Below are 18,897 nucleotides of genomic sequence, written 5' to 3'. Positions count from 1 at the left end.
CCTTGTTTCAATTTGATATTGGTAGTTTGAGCCTTTCTTTTATTTGTCTCTCTTTCATTCTTACTAGATGCTTGCCAATTTTATTGATATTTACAAAGAGCTTTTTTGTTTCACTGATTTTCTCTATTGTTTTTCTGTTTTTTTTTCTTTCTTTTTTTATATACCTTTTTTAAAAATAGATTTTATTTATTTATTTGACAAACAGAGATCACAGGTAGGCAGAGAGGCATGCAGAGAGAGGGGGAAGCAGGCTCCCTGCTGAGCAGAGAGCCAGATGTGGGGCTCAATCCCAGGACCCTGGGATCATGACCTGAGCTGAAGGCAGAGGCTTTAACACATTGAGCCACCCAGGCACCACTGGTTTTGATTTATTGTATTTCTGCCTTTCTTGTTGTTCTTTCTTTTGGCCTGCTTTGAGTTTATTTGCTCCTCCTTTCTATGTTGAATGAGGAGAACTTATATTATTGATTCAAGACTTGTTTCTTTTCTTTTTTTATGTATATATTATTATTTTTTAAAATTTTATTTTTCAGTATATTATTCTTTAAATTATAGGTACATATGTATATATTTAAATGTTTCAAGTTTTTATTTAAATTTCATTAGTTAATATATAGTGTAATATTGTTTTCAGGAGTAGAATTTAGTGATTCATCATCTACATATTACACCCAGTGCTCATCATAACAAGTGTGCTCCTTGATACCCATCACCTGTTTAGCCCATCCACCACCTGCCTCCCCACTTTTCCTATTTTTTTTTACTTTTTTCCTTTTTAACATATTTCTTTTTTTTAATTTAATTTTATTTTTTCAGTGTTCCAAGAATCATTGTTTATGCACCACACCCAGCCCTCCATGCAATACATGCCCTCCTTAATACCCACTACCAGGCTCACCCAACCCCCCGCCCCACTTCCCTCCCAAACCCTCTGTTTCTCAGAGTCCACAGTCTGTCATGATCCTATTTTCTAATGTAAGTATTTCATGCTATTAACTCTTATCTCAGCAGCGCTTTTGCACTGTCCCAAATTTTTTGATATTTTTCTTTTCATTTTAGAGTTTTCGTAATAATTTTTCTGTCCCACCCTCTTTTTTCCTCTCCTTCAGAGAAGAGGCTGATAAGAATGTTTGATCTTTCGTTATTGTCCGAGGGATCCCTCTGGCTCTGTTTATTACTATTATTATTGTTATACTTATTAATATTCAGTTTATTTTCTCCCTAATTCAGATTATATATGTACTTTTTTTGGTCAAGCTTTCAATCTATTCTCTGTGGCTTCCATTCTTGTGTTGAGCCTGTTTATTGAATTTGTTTCTATAACCAAATCTTTCATGCATATTCTTCTCCGCACCTACCTGGCTTTTCTTCACACTAGCACACAACACCTCAGTCTTTCTAGAAATGTTTTTTCTACCTTATATCTTCAGATCTTCACACTTTCTTCTTTTCTGAGAGCTTTATGAATTGTTTGGGAAGGAAGACAGCTGTCAGCATTTGCTCACAATCTTATCGGAACTTCCTCAGATCTTCAATGTCCATCTTTGGAGTAATTTCAGTTTTAGCATCACCAGAAAATAATCTTTAAGGCACTTCTTTTCCTTCATCTGATTAGTACTTTTAATTTATTGTGTTCCCATTTGTTGTTTTTGTAAAATGCTCAAATAAATCCAACTCAATGTTTAAAAATTTGAAACTTCTCCAAGTACTTTATAGTTTCAATGATTTTTTTTAGTCATAAAATTTCCAGTTGATTGTTTTTTATGTCTTTTATTCTTTGTTGAGGATTTCCTCCTTTCTATCTCTTTCTTTCTTTCCTTCTTTTCTTTCTTTTTTTCTTTTTCTCTTTCCCTCTTTCTCTCTTTCTTCCTCTTTCTTGACTATCTAATTTTTCTTTTTGGCCTGTGTCTTCATAATTGTTCACTGAAGTATTTTTATGATAGTTTCTTTAAAATATTTATTAGATAATTCTAACACCTCTTTCATTGCAGTGTTGCTTTTGATAGATTGTCTTTTTTTCACTTAATTTAAGATTTGCCTAGTTGTTGTTATTACAGGTTATTCTTTTTATTGAAATTTGGATAGAATTGCTATTATGTTAGGAGTCTCTGGATCTTACTTAGACTTTCTGTTGTAGCTGGCTTCCTCTGAGACTGGTCCAGCAGTAGAATACAAGAACTCAACCCTGTAACTGCCAGATGTGGGTGCCCTACTTGGCCCTTCTCATCAAGGTGAAGGGGGGGTTCCTCATTAACAGCAGGTCAGAATAGGATTTTTAGGTACCCACTGACCTCTGCTGGTAGGAAGGAGAAGAGGACACTTTAAACTTTTGAATCCTGATTTTGATGTGTTTTCAGATATCCGTGTATAAAAGTAGATGGGATCCTTGCATGTTGGCAGTTCCAGACATGCTGTATAGAAGAGATGGTTTATGGGAGCGAACTCCTTATCTGGTTTATCACTAGGACAATTATATATTAGATGATTTTATATAGCAAAGATGTTTTTACTTAGCATACTTTTTTTTGAGGTTGTAGGTCAAAAAATATGTGGATAAACCCACTACTCAAGCACTTAAACACGGCAATAATTAGGAGGTCAGATATTTAGGCCTTGATTTAGGAGTGGGTTAACCATTGATTTAGATGTCATTATCTCAGAATACAAGATTAAACTCTGTAATAAAATTTTTAAGAGGGGGGAAGAGAGAATGAGAGACAAAACACTATCAACAGTTAATTACAGAAGACAAATAGTTGCTGGTAAACTTGGGAATGAAAGCAAAACAAGGGAAAAGAGAGGAAGAGTATGTTCCTCAAATCCAGGGATGAAGAGTATTCTATAAAAGAGAGATTATATGTCAAAATAATATCAAATATTCATTGAGATCTTGAAATAAACACTTTAAAGGACCTAATTTATCCTCATCAAACAAAAAAATCAATTAAAAAATCTGGCTATGGATTATTATTCACCCAATTTGATAGTTAATAAAAGAAAGACACTACTTGGTTAAATAAAGCTGGTACAAGTCATTTAAAGGGAGTTAAACATACCATAAAAACACACACAATATAACCATAGTCAGAATTTAACAGTATTGACTTAGTGTAATCTAGTAGACATACATTTGGTCTATAGCATTTAGACTTGTCACAGATGCTTTTAGGTGAAGGGGTGATTCATCATGTATTTTTATGTCTAGGTAAAAAGATAAAAAAAAACAATGGAGAAAAGAACAATGATGTTTATTATCTATATCATCCTGTTTTTGTCAGTGTCTTAGTATGATGATGATAAGAGTGTGGCTCCTTCTCATAAAGCACCTGGCAGTCTCAGGCACTAGTAACCATTTTTAAGTGATGGTAAATGCACACACACACACACACACACACGTAAATATATATGTATGATCAATCATGTATGCATATAATTGAATAACTAAAAAATATGAGTACCATAGCTTTTTTTTTTAGCTTTTTGAATAGATTTGCAGTGATAAACATCAACACAATATATCTGAAGCACACTTATGTAAGAAGTGATTTAGTAATTTCTTTGTTATATCATGGGAAAAATACTACAATTATTCCATAATGATTTTGTGCTCAAATTCATGGAAGGAGAACTTATGATATAAAAACATTGAATCCAAAATAAATAACTTTATTCCTGAGAATTGATAAAAGTAAGGAGAGAGAAGAAATAAAACAAATAACTATCTATTGGCTTCTCATGAAAGTGTTGTGTGTATAGTGTTAACATGAGAAACAAAATGGTTGGTTATCTTACCAGAAAAAAAAAAAAAAAAGAGTTTATTTGGGAATCATGAGTGACAGAATTGCAGTTTGGGTCATGAAAGCTATAGGCAAATCCAACCAAGAAGAAGGATGTTATTTTATGGAAAAGAGAGTGGAATCTGGGAGAAATTGTTTGGAACAAAAGTTCACTGGAGAAGAGCAAGAATTTAGGGTGATGATGATTTCTCATTGGCTGAGTTTCAGGGGTAGTCAGTATATTATAGGAGATGCAGTGTACATCTTTCCGTGTTGGGGCCTGTAATTAATAATCCTTTTCTGCCCTCCGTTTTTCTGGTGTGGTCTATAATTGACAATTGTTCCTGTAACTGACATTGAGTGGTAAGACTCCTCCATTTCAGCTTCCTATTCTAGCATCCCAAGTCCGCTTCTGTGAGGTTTCCCATTTTTAATTTTCACAATAGTTTAGCTATAAATATTTTATTTTTGTTTTAAAAAAATTTCCTTTTTTTAAAAAAACATATAATGTATTATTAGCCCCAGGGGTAGAGGTCTGTGAATCACCAGGTTTATGCACTTCAAAGCACTCAACATATCACATACCCTCCCCAATGTCCATAAACCCATCACCCTCTCCCTATCCCACTCCCCCTGGTCACCCTCAGTTTGTTTGTGAGATTAAGAGTTTCTTATGGTTTCTCTCCCGAACCCATCTTGTTTCATTTATTCTTTTCCAACCCTCCAAACCCTGCACACTGCATGTCCACTTTCCTCATATCAGGGAGATCATATGATAGTTGTCTTTCTCTGATTGACTTATTTCACTAAGCATAATACCCTCTGGATTTATCTATGTAGTCACAAATGGCAAGATTTCATTTCTTTTGATGGCTGCATAATATTCGATGGTATATATATACCATTTCTTCTTTATCCATTCATCTGTTGATGGACATCTTGGTTCTTTCCTTAGGTTGGTTATTGTGGACATTGCTGCTATAAATATTCAGGTGCACGTTCCCCTTCAGATCACTACGTTTGTATCTTTAGGGTAAATACCCAGTAGTGCAATTGCTGGGTCATAGGGTGGCTCTATTTTCAACTTTTTGAGGAACCTCCATGCTGTTTTCCAGAGTGGTTGCACCAGCTTGCATATCCACCAACAGTGTAGGAGGGTTCCCCTTTCTCCGCATCCTCGCCAGCATGTCATTTCCTGACTTGTTAATTTTAGCCATTCTGACTGGTGTGAGGTGGTATCTCATTGTGGTTTTATTTTGTATTTCCCTGATGCCGAGTGACGTGGAGTACTTTTTCATGTGTCTGTTGGCCATCTGAATGTCTTCTTTGCAGAAATGTCTGTTCATGTCCTCTGCCCATTTCTTGATTGGATTGTTTGTTCGTTGGGTGTTGAGTTTGCTAAGTTCCTTATAGATTTTGGATACTAGGCCTTTATCTGATTTGTCATTGGCAAATATCTTCTCCCATTCTGTCAGTTGTCTTTGGTTTTGTTAACTGTTTCCTTTGCTGTGCAAAAGCTTTTGATGTTGATGAACTTCCAATAGTTCATTTTTGCCCTTGCTTCCCTTGCTTTTGGCAACGTTCCTAGGAAGAAGTTGCTCTGGCTGAGGTTGAAGAGGTTGCTGCCTTCATTCTCATCAAGGATTTTGATGGATTCCTTTCTCACATTGAGGTCCTTCATCCATTGAGTCTATTTTCATGTGTGATGTAAGGAAATGTTCTCGTTTCATTATTCTGCATGAGGCTGTCCAATTTTCCAACAGCATTTGTTGAAGAGGCTGTCCTTTTTTCCATTGGACATTCTTTTCTGCTTTGTCGAAGATTAGTTGACCATAGAGTTGAGGGTCTATTTCTGGGCTCTCTATTCTGTTCCATTGATCTATGTGTCTGTTTTTGTGCCTGTACCATACTGTCTTGATGATAACAGCTTTGTAATAGAGCTTGAAGTCTGGAATTGTGATGCCACCAACTTTGGCTTTCTTTTTCAATATTCCTTTGGGTATTCTAGGACTTTTCTGGTTCCATATAAATGTTGGGATTATTTGTTTCATTTCTTTGGAAAAAAAAAAAACAGAGGGGATTTTGATAGGGATTGCATTAAGTGTGTAGATTGCTTTAGGTAGCATAGACATTTTCACAATATTTGTTCTTCCAATCCATGAGCATTTTTCCATTTCTTTGTGTCTTCCTTAATTTCTTTCATGAGTACTTTGTAGTTTTCTGAGTAGAGATTCTTTGCCTCTTTGGTTAGGTTTATTCCTAGGTACCTTATGGTTCTGGGTGCAATTGTAAATGGGATTGACGCCTTCATTTCTCTTTCTTCTGTCTTGTTGTTGGTGTAGAGAAATGCAACTGATTTCTGTGCATTGATTTTATATCCTGACACTTTACTGAATTCCTGTACAAGTTCTAGCAGATTTGGAGTGGAGTCTTTTGTATTTTCCACATATAGTATCATATCATCTTCAAAGAGTGATAGTTTGAATTCTTTGCTGATTTGGATGCCTCTTAATTTCTTTTTGTTTTCTGATTGCTGAGGCTAGGACTTCTAGTACTATGTTGAAGAGCATTGGTGATAATGGACAACCCTGCTGTGTTCCTGACCTTAGCGGAAAAGCTCTCAGTTTTTCTCAATTGAGAATGATATTTGCGGTGGATTTTTCATAGTCGGCTTTGATGATATTGAGGTACGTGTCCTCTATACCTACACTTTGAAGAGTTTTGATCAGGAAGGGATGCTGTATTTGTCAAATGATTTCTCAGCATCTATTGAGAGTATTATATGGTTTTTATTCTTTCTTTTATTAATGTATTGTATCACATTGATTCATTTGCGGATGTTGATCCAATCTTGCAGCCCTGGAATAAATCCTACTTGGTCGTGGTGAATAATCCTTTTATTGTACTGTTGGATTCTATTGGCTAGTATTTGGTGAGAATTTCCCCATCTGTGTTCATCAAGGATATTGGTCTGTAATTCTTTTTTTGATGGGATCCTTTTCTGGTTTGGGGATCAAGGTAATGCTGGCCTCATAAAATGAGTTTGGAAATTTTCCTTCCATTTCTGTTTTTTGGAAGAGTTTCAGGAGAATAGGAATTAATTCTTCTTTAAATGTTTAGTAGAATTCCCCTGTACAGTAGTCTGGCCCTGGGCTCTTGTTTATTGGGAGATTTTTGACGACTATTTCAATCTCCTTACTGGAGATGGGCTTGTTCAGGTTTTCTATTTCTTCCTGGTTCAGTTGTGGTAGTTTATATGTCTCTAGGAATGCATCCATTTCTTCCAGATTATAAAATCTGCTGGCATATAGTTGCTCATAATATGTTCTTATAATTGTTTCTATTTCTTTGGTGTTGGTTATGATCTCTCCTCTTTCATTCATGATTATATTTATTTGAATACTTTCTCTATACTTTTTGATAAGTTTGGCCAGGGGTTTATCAATCTCCTAGTTTCATTGATTTGTTCTATTTATTATTATTATTATTATTATTATTATTATTATTATTATTATTGGTTTCTATTTCATTGATTTCTGCTCTGATCTTTATGATTTCTCTTCTCTTGCTGGCTTTAGGCTTTCTTTGTTGTTCTTTCTCCAGCTCCTTTAGGTGTAGGGTTAGGTTGTGTACTTGAGACCTTTCTTGTTTCTTGAGAGAGGCTTGTAACACTATATTTTTTCCTCTCAGGACTGCCTTTGCTGTGTCTCATATATTTTGAAAAGTTGTGTATCACTATGATTTGTTTCCATGACTTTTTCAATTATTCTTTAATTTCCTCATTGACCCATTCATTCTTTAGAAGGATGCTCTTTAGTTTACATGGATTTGAGTTCTTTCAAAATTTCCTCTTGTGATTGAGTTCTAGTTTCCAAACATTGTGGTCTGAAATTATGCAGGGAATGACCCAGTCTTTTGATTTCAGTTGAGCCCTGATTTATGACCCAAGATGTGATTTATTCTGGAGAATGTTCCATGTGCACTAGAGAAGGATGTGTATTCTGTTGCACTGGGATGGAATATTCTGAATATATCTGTGATGTCCATGTGGTCCGGTGTGTCATTTAAGGCCTTTATTTCCTTGTTGATCTTTTGCTTGGATGATCTGTACATTTCAGTGAGGGGAGTGTTAAAGTTCCCTAGTATTAGTGAATTATTGCCAATGTGTTTCTTTGATTTTGTTATTAATTGGTTTATACAGTTGGTTGCTCCCATGTTAGGGGCATAGATATTTAAAATTGTTAGATCTCCTTGTTAGACAGACCCTTTGAGTATGATATAGTGTCCTTCCTCATCTCTTATTATAGTTTTTGGCTTAAAATCTAATTGACCTGATATAAGGAATGCCACCCCAGCTTTCTCATGATGTCCATTAGCATGGATATATAGTTTTCCACCCCCCTCACTTTAAATCTGAAGGTGTCTTTGGGTCTAAAATGGGTTTCTTGTAGATAGCATATGGATTGTTTTTTTTTGTTGTTGTTGTTGTTTGTTTTTGTTTTTTTTAATCCATCCTGATACCCTGTGTCTTTTGATTGGGGCATTTAGCCCATTTACATTCAGGGTAACTAATGTCCTGGAAGCTTTTTATCTCTCCTTCTATTTTCAATGATAGCCTAGCTGGATATACTATTCTTGGCTGCATGTTTTTCTTGTTTATTGCTCTGAATATATCATGCCAATTTTTTCTGGCCTGCCAGGTCTCTGTGGATAAGTCTGCTGCCAGTCTAATATTTTTACCATTGTATGTTACAGACTTCTTATCCCAGTCTGCTTTCAGGATTTTCTCTTTGTCGCTAAGATTTGTAAATTTTACTATTAGATGACCAGGTGTGGACCTATTCTTATTTATTTTGAGGGGGATTCTCTACACTTCCTGGATTTTGATGCTTGTTCCCTTTGCCATATTAGGGAAATTTTCTACAATAATTCTCTCCAGTATAGCTTCTGCTCCCCTCTCTCTTTCTTCTTCTTCTGGAATCCCAATTATTCTGATGTTTCATCTTATGGTATCACTTATCTCTTAAATTCTCCCCTCGTGGTCCAGTGGTTGTTTGCCTCTCTTTTGCTCGCATTCTTTATTCTCTGTCATTTGGTTTTCTATATCACTAATTCTTTCTTCTACCTCATTTATCCTAGCAGTAAGAGCCTCCATTTTTGATTGCACTTCATTAATAGATTTTTTTATTTCAACTTGGTTAGATTTTAGTTCTTTTATTTCTCAGATATGGCTTTTAAGTCTCCGGACAGGGTTTCTCTTATATCTTCCATGCTTTTTTATTTTTTTGAGCCTGGCTAGCACCTTGAGAATCATCATTCTGGACACTAGATCTGACATATTATCAATGTCCCTATTGATTAGGCCTCTAGACTTTGGTACAACCTCTTGTTCTTTTTTTTTTTTTTTTTTTTTTGTGGTGAGTTTTTCCACCTTGTCATTTTATCCAGATAAGAATACATGAAGGAGTGAATAAAATACTAAAGGGTGGCAAAGACCCCAGGAAAATGTGATTTAAACAAATCAGAAGAGACCCCAAATTTTGGGAGAGAGAAAGAGGGTAAAATGAAATTCAGAAAAAGAAAAAAATTTAAAAGAGGAAATAAATAAAAAATATATAAAAAAGTTAAAAAATACATTAGATTGGTGACTAGAACAGGGTCACCCACTTAATTTTGGGAGTATTTTGGTCTCCTAGAAGAAACTACCTCCCAAAATTTTAAAGAATGAAAAACATATATATGGGTAAACACAATGAACGGATGGAATATTACTATAAAGATGAAAAAAAATTTTTTTTTTTTAGTTTCTAAAAAAGGAGTTGATAAGTTGGTTGGGAGAATAAAGAAAAAGAGAGTGGAGAGAATTTGCTCAGACTAGAGACTAGAACAAGCCCGGTTTTAGATTTAGGGTGTATTTTGATCTATTATTAGAAGTTGTACCCCAATTTTTTTAGAAGAAAAAAACCCTATGTGTATACAAAAAATAAAATTAGATACAATGCAGGATAAAATATGACTATAATAATGAAAGTTCAAAAAGGGTTTTTTTTTTTTTATGAAAGGTATTGTTAAGATAAACTAGTTTAAAAACGTTAAAAGAGGAAAGGGTAAAAGATAAAAAAAATTAGCAGAAGAAAAAAACTAAAATTAAAAAAAAATTAATTAACTTTGCAAGACTAAATCATGGGGAGAAAGCCACGAATTCCATGCTTTACTTTCTCCTCCTCTGTAATTCCGCTGTTCTCCTTGGTAAGTGAACTTGGTCTTGGGTGGATTTCTTGTTGATCTTCTGGGGGAGGGGCCTGTTGTAGTGATTCTCAAGTGTCTTTGCCTGAGGCAGTATTGCACTGCATTTAGCAGGGGCCAGGCTAAGTAAGCCGCTTGGGTTCGCTTTCTGGAGTTTTTGTTCCCTGAACGCTTTCCATAGTGTTCTGGAGGACTGGAATGAAAATGGCCTCCCAATGTCTGACTGGGAGGGGCCGAGAGCTTGGGGCCCCACTCCTCAGTGCTCCCTTGGAGAAAAGCGCTCAATCACTGCCGTCTTCTTGGCCTCCAGCTGCGCTCCGAGCTCACCTAGCCTGAGACCAAGTGTCTCTGTCTCTGGTACACAGCTCCACCTGGAGTCTCCAAACCCCACAGGTCCCTGAGCTATTACAGGGGCATCTCCCTGGATCTTGTGTGGTCCCCACTCACTGAGCAGTATCCTGTGCCACAGATTATGGTTCAAGGTAACCCCGAGTTGAGAGCTCACTCCTTAGCTCTGTCTCTGTAGCTGGCTTCCCTGCTCTAATTCGTATGAGCTCTGCCACACTCAGATACCCCTGATCCTTCTGTGACCCCATGGGACCTGAGGGCATGCTGTCCCCGTGTGGGTTTCACCCCGGTTTAGCCTCTGGAGTGATGTCCTTCAGCGGAGCAGACTTTTAAAACTTCTGATTTTCGTGGTCCATTGCTCCACCCCCGCCCCACCACAGTCTATCTTCCCATAGCTTTGGATTCACTTCTCTGCCAGTCCTACCTTTCAGAAAGTGATTGATTTTCTGTGTCTAGAATTGTTGGTCTTCTCTTTGATCTCATATTGGATTTGTAGGTGTTCAGCATGGTTTGATAAGCTTTCTAGCTGATCTCCTGCTACTGATGTCATCTCAGCCTGCTACTTCTCTGCCATCTTGACTCCCCCCCCCTCTGGTTTTGAATCTTGCCTCAGCTACCTGAAAACTGATTCTTTAAGATTCATGTGAGATGGTTCCACTGTTGGTTCCACAAGAGAAGTATTCCTCAGAGGCTAACTTGATATAATTATACTTGACTTTATAAGATAGAGAATTATTGAACAGTGCCCTTCAAACCTGTGAGCTAGTCAGAAATAAAGTAACTCTGATGGCTATGTAATTCAAATTCTCTCCCATCATAAGGATACAACGGACATGTCTGAATAAGAAGGAGATTGTGTAGCCATAGCATGTACCATTTTATGAGGTTGTTCATGGCTAGTAGGATGGTTTCTTGCATTTTGGAAGATGGGATTAGATACAGGGTTTTAAAATATCTGTATTTTGCAATAATTTTAGATTGAGAAAACTTGCAAAATAATACCGTTTGTTTCTATATTTTGCTCAGCTCTAAGTCCAATATCTTATACAACCATGGAATATTATCAAAATTAAGGAAATAGCTTAGGTACAACACAAATAATTAAAGGACAGACTTTATTTGGATTCTTATCAGTTTTCCTGTCCATGTTTTTTACTTGCTGAGGATCAAATCCCGAATCTTCATTGTATTAGAAATCATGTTCCTTAGTTTTCTCCAATGTGTGAAAATTCCCAAATCTTCCCTTGTTTTCATGACCTTAATGTAGTTGAAGAGTGCTGATCAGGATTTTATAGAATGCCTCTCAATTTTGTTTTTTCCACTGTTTTCTCAGGGTTATATTAAGGTAATACATTTTGTGGAGAATGCCACAGACGTGGTATGCTCTTTTCAGGTATTGTATTATATCAGAGAGTATATAATATCTACATCTTATTACTAAAGTTAGTTTGTTAACTTAGTTAATGGGTGTCTTCCAGGTCTCTCTATCATAAAGTTCTCCTTTGAAATTATAAAGTATTTTGGTGGAGATACTTTGATACATGTTGGTATGGTTGCAAATTTTGGTAGATTATGGTAATCTTATGATTAAATCTCAGTCTTTAGTGAGCTTCTGCTCCTCAGCCTTCGAAAGTGTTTCTGGTAAAATCTTTTCCCTTGGAGTGTATGTAGTGTAGGCCTTTGTGTGAAGAATGTTCTGGGATTTTTTTCATAATAGTTACTCTTCCGTATCCTTGCCTGCGTCAAGAGAAGTTCTCTCTTGGTTCTTCAGCTTGAGGAACTGGTGGGACTAGTGGAGGCAAAATCTAGACAAGTGTGGGGACCCTCTCTTACAACAATCCTCAATCTCTTCTCATTCTCATGGTGGTAAGCACTCAAGTGTCGGGGAATAGGCCAAAATTGCTATTAGCATTCCTACCTATATATGGTTCCTCCGGCTTGTGTTCTGTGAAATTAGATATCAACAGGAACTCTGGATTTTCCTGTATCTCTAGATTTCAGGGTGTCATTTGTCTGCAGTTTTACTTCCACCATGAGTTCAAGTGAAGTTATTGACCTTTATGAAGCAGAATGGATGGCTTTCAAACTCTAAACATTGGAGCTGAAACAGGAAGTCAATAGGATTTTTATTAAGGTACTTATGTTGTTTGCATAAATAAAAGGGGTTTTGCTTCTTCCTTTTTAGTATGCATACTTTTCCCTTTTTTAAACTTTATTGCATAAATTAGAAACTGCCATAGAATATATATGTTTAAAAGATTTACTTACTTATTTTAGAAAGAGAGCATGGGGTGGAGGAGCAGAGGGAAAGAGTGCAGAGCCCAATGCAAGGCTTGATGTCATGACCTTGAGATCATGACCTGAGCCAAAACCGAAAGTCTGATGCTTAACTGACTGAGACACCCAGGCAACCCAGAAGTTAAGTACATTATTAAGTAGAGGTAGCAAGAGTGACCATCCTGGCCTTATTCTTTTTCTTAGGAATAGATTGTTAAGACTTTCATAATGAAGTAAGATGTTAGCTATAGTTTAATTCTTTTTTCTTTTTCCTTTCTTTCTTTTTCTTTTTATAAAACTATATTTTGGATGTCCTTTGGTATTTTCCATTTATTAGATCTGCTCACTGAGAGTCTTTTGTTTTTTGTTTTATTTACAGTATAATATTAAATTCAGATGTATGATTTAGTGATCCAATACTTCATACAACACCCAGTGCCCATCATAAGTGCACTTGGAGAGTTTATATTAGATATGTATGTTGGATATTTTTCTATATCTATAAAGAAAAACTCCACTTGACCAAAATTAATTTAACTTTTTATATATTCTAGATTTATTTGCTTTTATTGTACATACTTGCAGCTTACTCATGAGTGAGATTTGTTACCATATTTTACTAATAATGTCTATTGCCTCATTTTTCTCTCAGGATAATACAGTTCTCATGGGTTAAGTTTGAAAGTATTCCCTACTCTAATACATTCTGGGACAGTTGCGTATAATTATTACTATTGCTTTCTTTTTTTTTTTTTTAATTTCTTTTCAACATAACAGTATTCATTGTTTTTGCACTACACCCAGTGCTTCATGCAATATATGCCCTCCTTAATGCCCACCACCTGGCTCCCCCAACCTCCCATACCCCACCCCTTCAAAACCCTCAGGTTGTTTTTCAGAGTCCATAGTCTCTTTCTTAAATATTTCGTAGCAGTCACTGGTGAATGTGGAATTTTCTTTGTGACATATTTCCTAATTATAATTTCAATTTCCACACCAGATATAGACCTATCATCTATTTTTTTCTAGATTGGGATTTTATTGTTTCTTTTCTTCAATGAGATTTTGTTGTTTTTCCATTTCATTATGTTTTTAAATTAATTGACATAAAGTTGTTAAAAAATCTCTGTATTATTTGTTTATTAACTAGAATATCAGTGATATGACTTTGGTCTTCTCTGATAATGATAATTTGAATCTTCTTGTATTTCCCTCATCAACCAGCCAGTAAACTTATCAATTTTGATGCTATTTTCAAGAAATCCAATTTGGTTTTATTAATATATTTTTCTAATAATTTTTTATTATGTTATGTTAGTCACCATACAGCCCATCATTAGATTTTGATGAAGTGTTCCATGATTCATTGTCTGCGTATAATACCCAGTGCTCCATGCAATATTGATATTTTCTTATTTTTCTGTTTTCTATTTTTTTAATATTTTATTTATTTGTTTGACAGAGAGAGGTCACAAGCAGGCAGAGAGGCAGGCAGAGAGAGAGGGAGAAACAGGCTCTGCACTGAGCAGAGAGACCGATGTGGGGCTCGATACCAGAACCCTGAGATCATGACCTGAGCTGAAAGCAGAGGCTTAAACCACTGAGCCACCCAGGCGCCCCCTGTTTTCTATTTCACTGATTTCCTCATTGGTTTTTATTATTCACTTTCATCTTGTTACTGTGGGTTAAATTTGCTTTCCTATTTTGATGGTTGATTTAGGTGGAAGCTGAGGTCATTGATCTTAGGATTTTCTTCTTTTCTAATTTTAGAGTCTAAAGTTTCTTTTTAAGTAATGCTTTAGCTGCATCCCACAAATTTTGTTATGTTGTAATTTTATGTTTATTTTGTTCACATGGCATTTTCATTTTTCTCTGATTTCCTTCAACCCAGGGATTATATATATGTAAGTTTCTAAATATTAGTAGATTTTCCAGATATCTTTCCATAATTGATTTCAAAGTTAATTGTAATGTGTTCAGTAAACATACTAGGCATGACTGAAATGTTATAAACTTATTGAGATGCTTTTGTCACTCAGATTATGACCCATTATGATAATGTTTTGTGTAACACTGGAAAGAAAGAGTATTCTGGGGCTTCCAGGGTGACTCAGTGGGTTAAAGCCTCTGCCTTTGACTCAGGTCATGATCCCAGGGTCGTAGGATCAAACCCCCATGGGGCCTTCTTCTCATCGGGGAGCCTGCTTCCTCCTCTCTCTCTGCATGCCTCTCTTCCTACTTGTGATCTCTGCCTGTCAAATAAATAAATAAAATTTTTAAAAAAAAGAATGAGTATTCTGTTGATGTTGGATGGAATGTTCTGAAAAATCTCAATTAGGTCAATTTGGTTGATAAGATTGTTCAAGTCTTCCATATCCTTACTCTTTTGTGTTTTCAACCTTTTATATTAATTATTGAGTGTATTGAAAAACTTCTGACTCTAAATGTGCATTTGAGTGCTACAGTGTTAAATTCAACTGCATTTGTCAAATTGTGGTGGATATGCAAACTTAGATTAGTTATGGAGATGAGTTTGGTAAAAATCAATGAAATCGTTCTGTGAAAATCAACTTGGGACATAGAATTTCCAATTCAGTTTAATGAATGTTTTATTATTATTTGCAAATTATATTAGTAAAATCTATAAGATGTCTGTGTATTATTTCTGATAATTGGTTTTAAACACTAGCATGCTACTTTTCTCTGCCCATATGCATTGAAGCATCGGAACTTTATTGAACATCACACTGTTGGAATTGTATCTGCATCAAGAGATGCAAACCAGTATTTAGGTTTACACAGAATCTCCAAAGCAATGAGTAGAAAAATGAAAAGCTTTGTAAAATAAAGAAAGAAAGAAGAACACAATTCTGGAATGGGTGGAAAATTTACATCTATGACACTTAAGAAGAGAATTCCCAATTCTAACTAAAGTTACTGTCAAATTGAGAAAAACACTTTTTATAAGCAGATATAGTAAATATTTTTGCTGAGGCACACTTGTAAATATTACAGACGTCTCAGACATTCGTGCTTTTGGAATTTAATTTTAGCCTGTTTTTGATTCTTCTAATGAGTGAGAAAGGGAACCAAAGCATGGAGAATTCAAATAAATATTAAAGAAAAATGTTCTGATGGGAAGTTATATGATTTCATGTGTTCATGCATTGTTTGTGGGAGAGGACAACAAAGAAGCAAATGGGCAAATACTAAATTGAGTTTCATTCTTGTAAGTGTAGAGCAGTAATTAAGAACTTCTTATAGGAAAGATTTATGTCAACTTTTGGATAGCGCATACATGCTTAAATCTACAGCCTCCAATGTCCATAAAATTCTGAAAAAGACATTTTTCATTTTTAAGATAATGAAAACCTATGAAACCTGGAAAATATTTTAAGGTACTATCATCATGCCAGAAATTTTGAGAACTACCTGGGAGATAGAAAACATATAGTTTTAAGTTCAAAAAAGAGAAAGAAAAAAGACAAGTTAAAAAGAGAAAATTGAAAAGAAAGAAAGAAAAAAGAAAAGTTAAAAAGAGAAAATTGGATCATAGGAAACCAGGTACCTCCCAAGGGAGTGTCTGATAAGCTCCAGGCTCAGCATGAGCACATTAAAAGAAAGTAATGGGCTGTGGCATAATCATCAGTGTAGTTCACTCAAAATGCTTTGTGTTGAAACTATTGGGATTTTACAGAAATGGTAATGCCATGCTTGTAGTAACTTCGGAATTTAGCCCCAAAAAGACATTAAGCAAGCTTTGTTGTAATATTAAAGGTTTAAATTCATGATGAAGATATAATGCCTATGCCCCAAATAGCATAGATCAACATTTATCATATAAAAACCCTAGGAGATACAAGGACAAAAAAAGGCACACTAGACATAGGAGACTACCTCACAGGTGAAATTACTTTAATACTCAATGCTTACCCACTGGGAGAAATAACTTTTTAGGATTGCTTAGGATTTTGCCTAGCTTTGATTGCTGTACAAAGAAACAGTTCTTCCAATGACTGTTAAAACTAATTCTGGCATTCTTGTTAAGTTTATGCTCATTTATGTGACTTCAAATCATTCATGCTTAGAAAATTTTTAGGGCATGTAAATGGAAAGGATAGTTGAATTAAGTGAGAGCAAAATAGAATAAATGGAGAATCAGAGTTGAAGGAAAGGAAGTTGAATATCACAGTGACTGGAGAATATAACAATGTTAATATTGTGTTAGACATAAGTTCTATTTAAAAGTGAGGTCATGAATTTCTTTATGATTACAGTTTATTTGAGAAGGATTTGTTGGTTAAATTCATAAAAGATTGCTTTACCTGCTGGTTCCTTAAGGAGTAAATAAAAGGATTTAGCATTGGGGCAACAGAGGTATTGAGCACAGCTATACCCTTGGTCAAAGCCACTCCTTCTTTTGCAGAAGTTTTGACATACATGAAAATGCAACTTCCATAAGAAATAGAGACAACAATCATGTGTGAGGAACAAGTGGAAAAGGCCTTTTTCCTTTGTTCAGCAGAGGGGATTCTCAGAATCATTTTAAGGATGAATACATAGGAAAGAACCACTAATATTAAGGTTACCATGAGCGTGAATACTGCCAGGAAGAACCCCATGAGCTCTAGGAATGCTGTGTCTGTGCAGGAGATTGACAGCATAGGAGAAGAGTCACAGGTGAAGTGGTCAATGATGTTGGAGTTGCAGAAATCTAGTTGAAGTTCCATGATCACAGGTGGAAAGATAATGAGAAATCCAGCTAGCCAGGAGCTAATTACAAGCAGATTGCAGACTCTGCCATTCATTATTGCTGTGTAATGCAATGGCTTGCAGATAGCTACATACTGATCATAAGACATAGCAGTCAAAAGATAAAATTCTGTTGAGCCAAGGAGTATGAAGAAAAACACCTGTGCCATGCAGGAATTATAGGAAATGGTTATATATCCTGTTATAATGCTGACCAGAAATCTAGGAATAAAAACTGTTGTGAATGAGAATTCTAGAAAAGAGAAAATCCTAAGGAAGAAATACATGGGAGTTTTAAGGTGAGGATCTACCAGAGTGAGGGTTATAATTGTCAGGTTTCCAGATAAACTCAGTATGTATGTGAAAAATAGAAATATAAAAATCAAAATGTTTAGTTTTGGGTAATTTGTTAATCCCAGAAGAATGAACTCTTTCACAGATGTTTGATTTTTCATTTCTTATTGCTGACTTCTTCCAAGTTTAAATGCAAAGAAAAAGCAATGATTTTTGTGAGTTCAGGAATATTTTTTTGGCACTTCTGCTGGTTATATGTAAGACATATAATGGAGCAACAAATTGTCCATAAAATTGTATTGAATTTTGAAAATATATATGAGCCAGCACAAAGAAACTTATGCCTAGTACCTTCCTTGTAGACCACTAGCCATTTAACATTGAGTAAGTCACTTGGTAGGTCTAATGAACATGTCTGTATATCAAAAATATACTTAATCAAATGTTTTACTTTCTTTTAAAAATTTGATCATATGTGTTTGGAAACTATAATACATAAGGTATTATTTTATTTCTATTAAAGTATATTACAACGACCACAGGTTATAATGAATTTTCTCAAAAAAGAACATTTGAAATTTGCTTTTCAAATAGTTTCTACAATTTATTCGAGATGTTTATTTCAGTCCTGCCTAAGTAGAGAATTAATAACAGCAAAAGAATCAAGGTTATAAAATGTGAAATTTATATAATCCTAAACAAACCAAGAATTAAAACTTTTCCTTTCTGAATTAAATAACAATCTACTACTTTTTAGAAGATATTCAAAGAGAAACATTTAAGTGATTTTAGTTACAATTTGATTAGAAAATGGAAAAAATAAGTGAGGTAAGAAATGAAAAATGTACTTACAGTTAAATAATCTTCTTTGCTAACAGTCTGCCTTCTCAAATCCAAATATTCTGTTGCCTTCGTTTCACTGAGTGTCAGTGTTTGGGTCTTTCCTTCTGGAGCATTTTATAGACTTCACAATTTGTTTCTGCCTTTAATTTCATTATGCAAGAAGCTATTTCTGTAATGTGTAGGTGGAATTTGGCAGGATGATCCTAGTCACATAGAGAAAGATGAAACATATTGAAGAATAGTTTAGGAAAGTTTATTCCTGATATTGGGGAGACCCTCATAGAAAGTTGACACAGCCCCAGTTGCTGGTAGAAGCTGCAAGCAAAGTATTCAAGAGGTTCTGTAACTGGTGATCCAGGAA

General features: G+C 35.2%; 1 protein-coding gene and 1 long non-coding RNA gene across 2 annotated transcripts in view; both read right to left on the bottom strand.

Moving 5' to 3' along the window:
* LOC123946706 overlaps positions 1-18,615 on the bottom strand; it is a 30,748-nt gene extending 12,133 nt beyond the window's left edge. Inside the window, exon 1 of the long non-coding RNA XR_006819646.1 lies at positions 18,546-18,615. This is a non-coding gene — a long non-coding RNA (uncharacterized LOC123946706). The remainder of the gene's footprint in view (positions 1-18,545) is intronic.
* LOC123946704 (olfactory receptor 6C65-like) lies at positions 16,919-17,854 on the bottom strand. Its single transcript, XM_046012359.1, has one exon. It carries the CDS (start codon positions 17,852-17,854, stop codon positions 16,919-16,921), a length of 936 nt encoding a protein of 311 aa, XP_045868315.1.
* Positions 18,616-18,897: the final 282 nt, after the last annotated feature.

Source organism: Meles meles, chromosome 7 (assembly GCF_922984935.1).
Source record: "Meles meles chromosome 7, mMelMel3.1 paternal haplotype, whole genome shotgun sequence".
NCBI classification, from domain to species: Eukaryota; Metazoa; Chordata; class Mammalia; order Carnivora; family Mustelidae; genus Meles; species Meles meles.
This window is presented reverse-complemented; position numbering and strand designations above follow the sequence as displayed.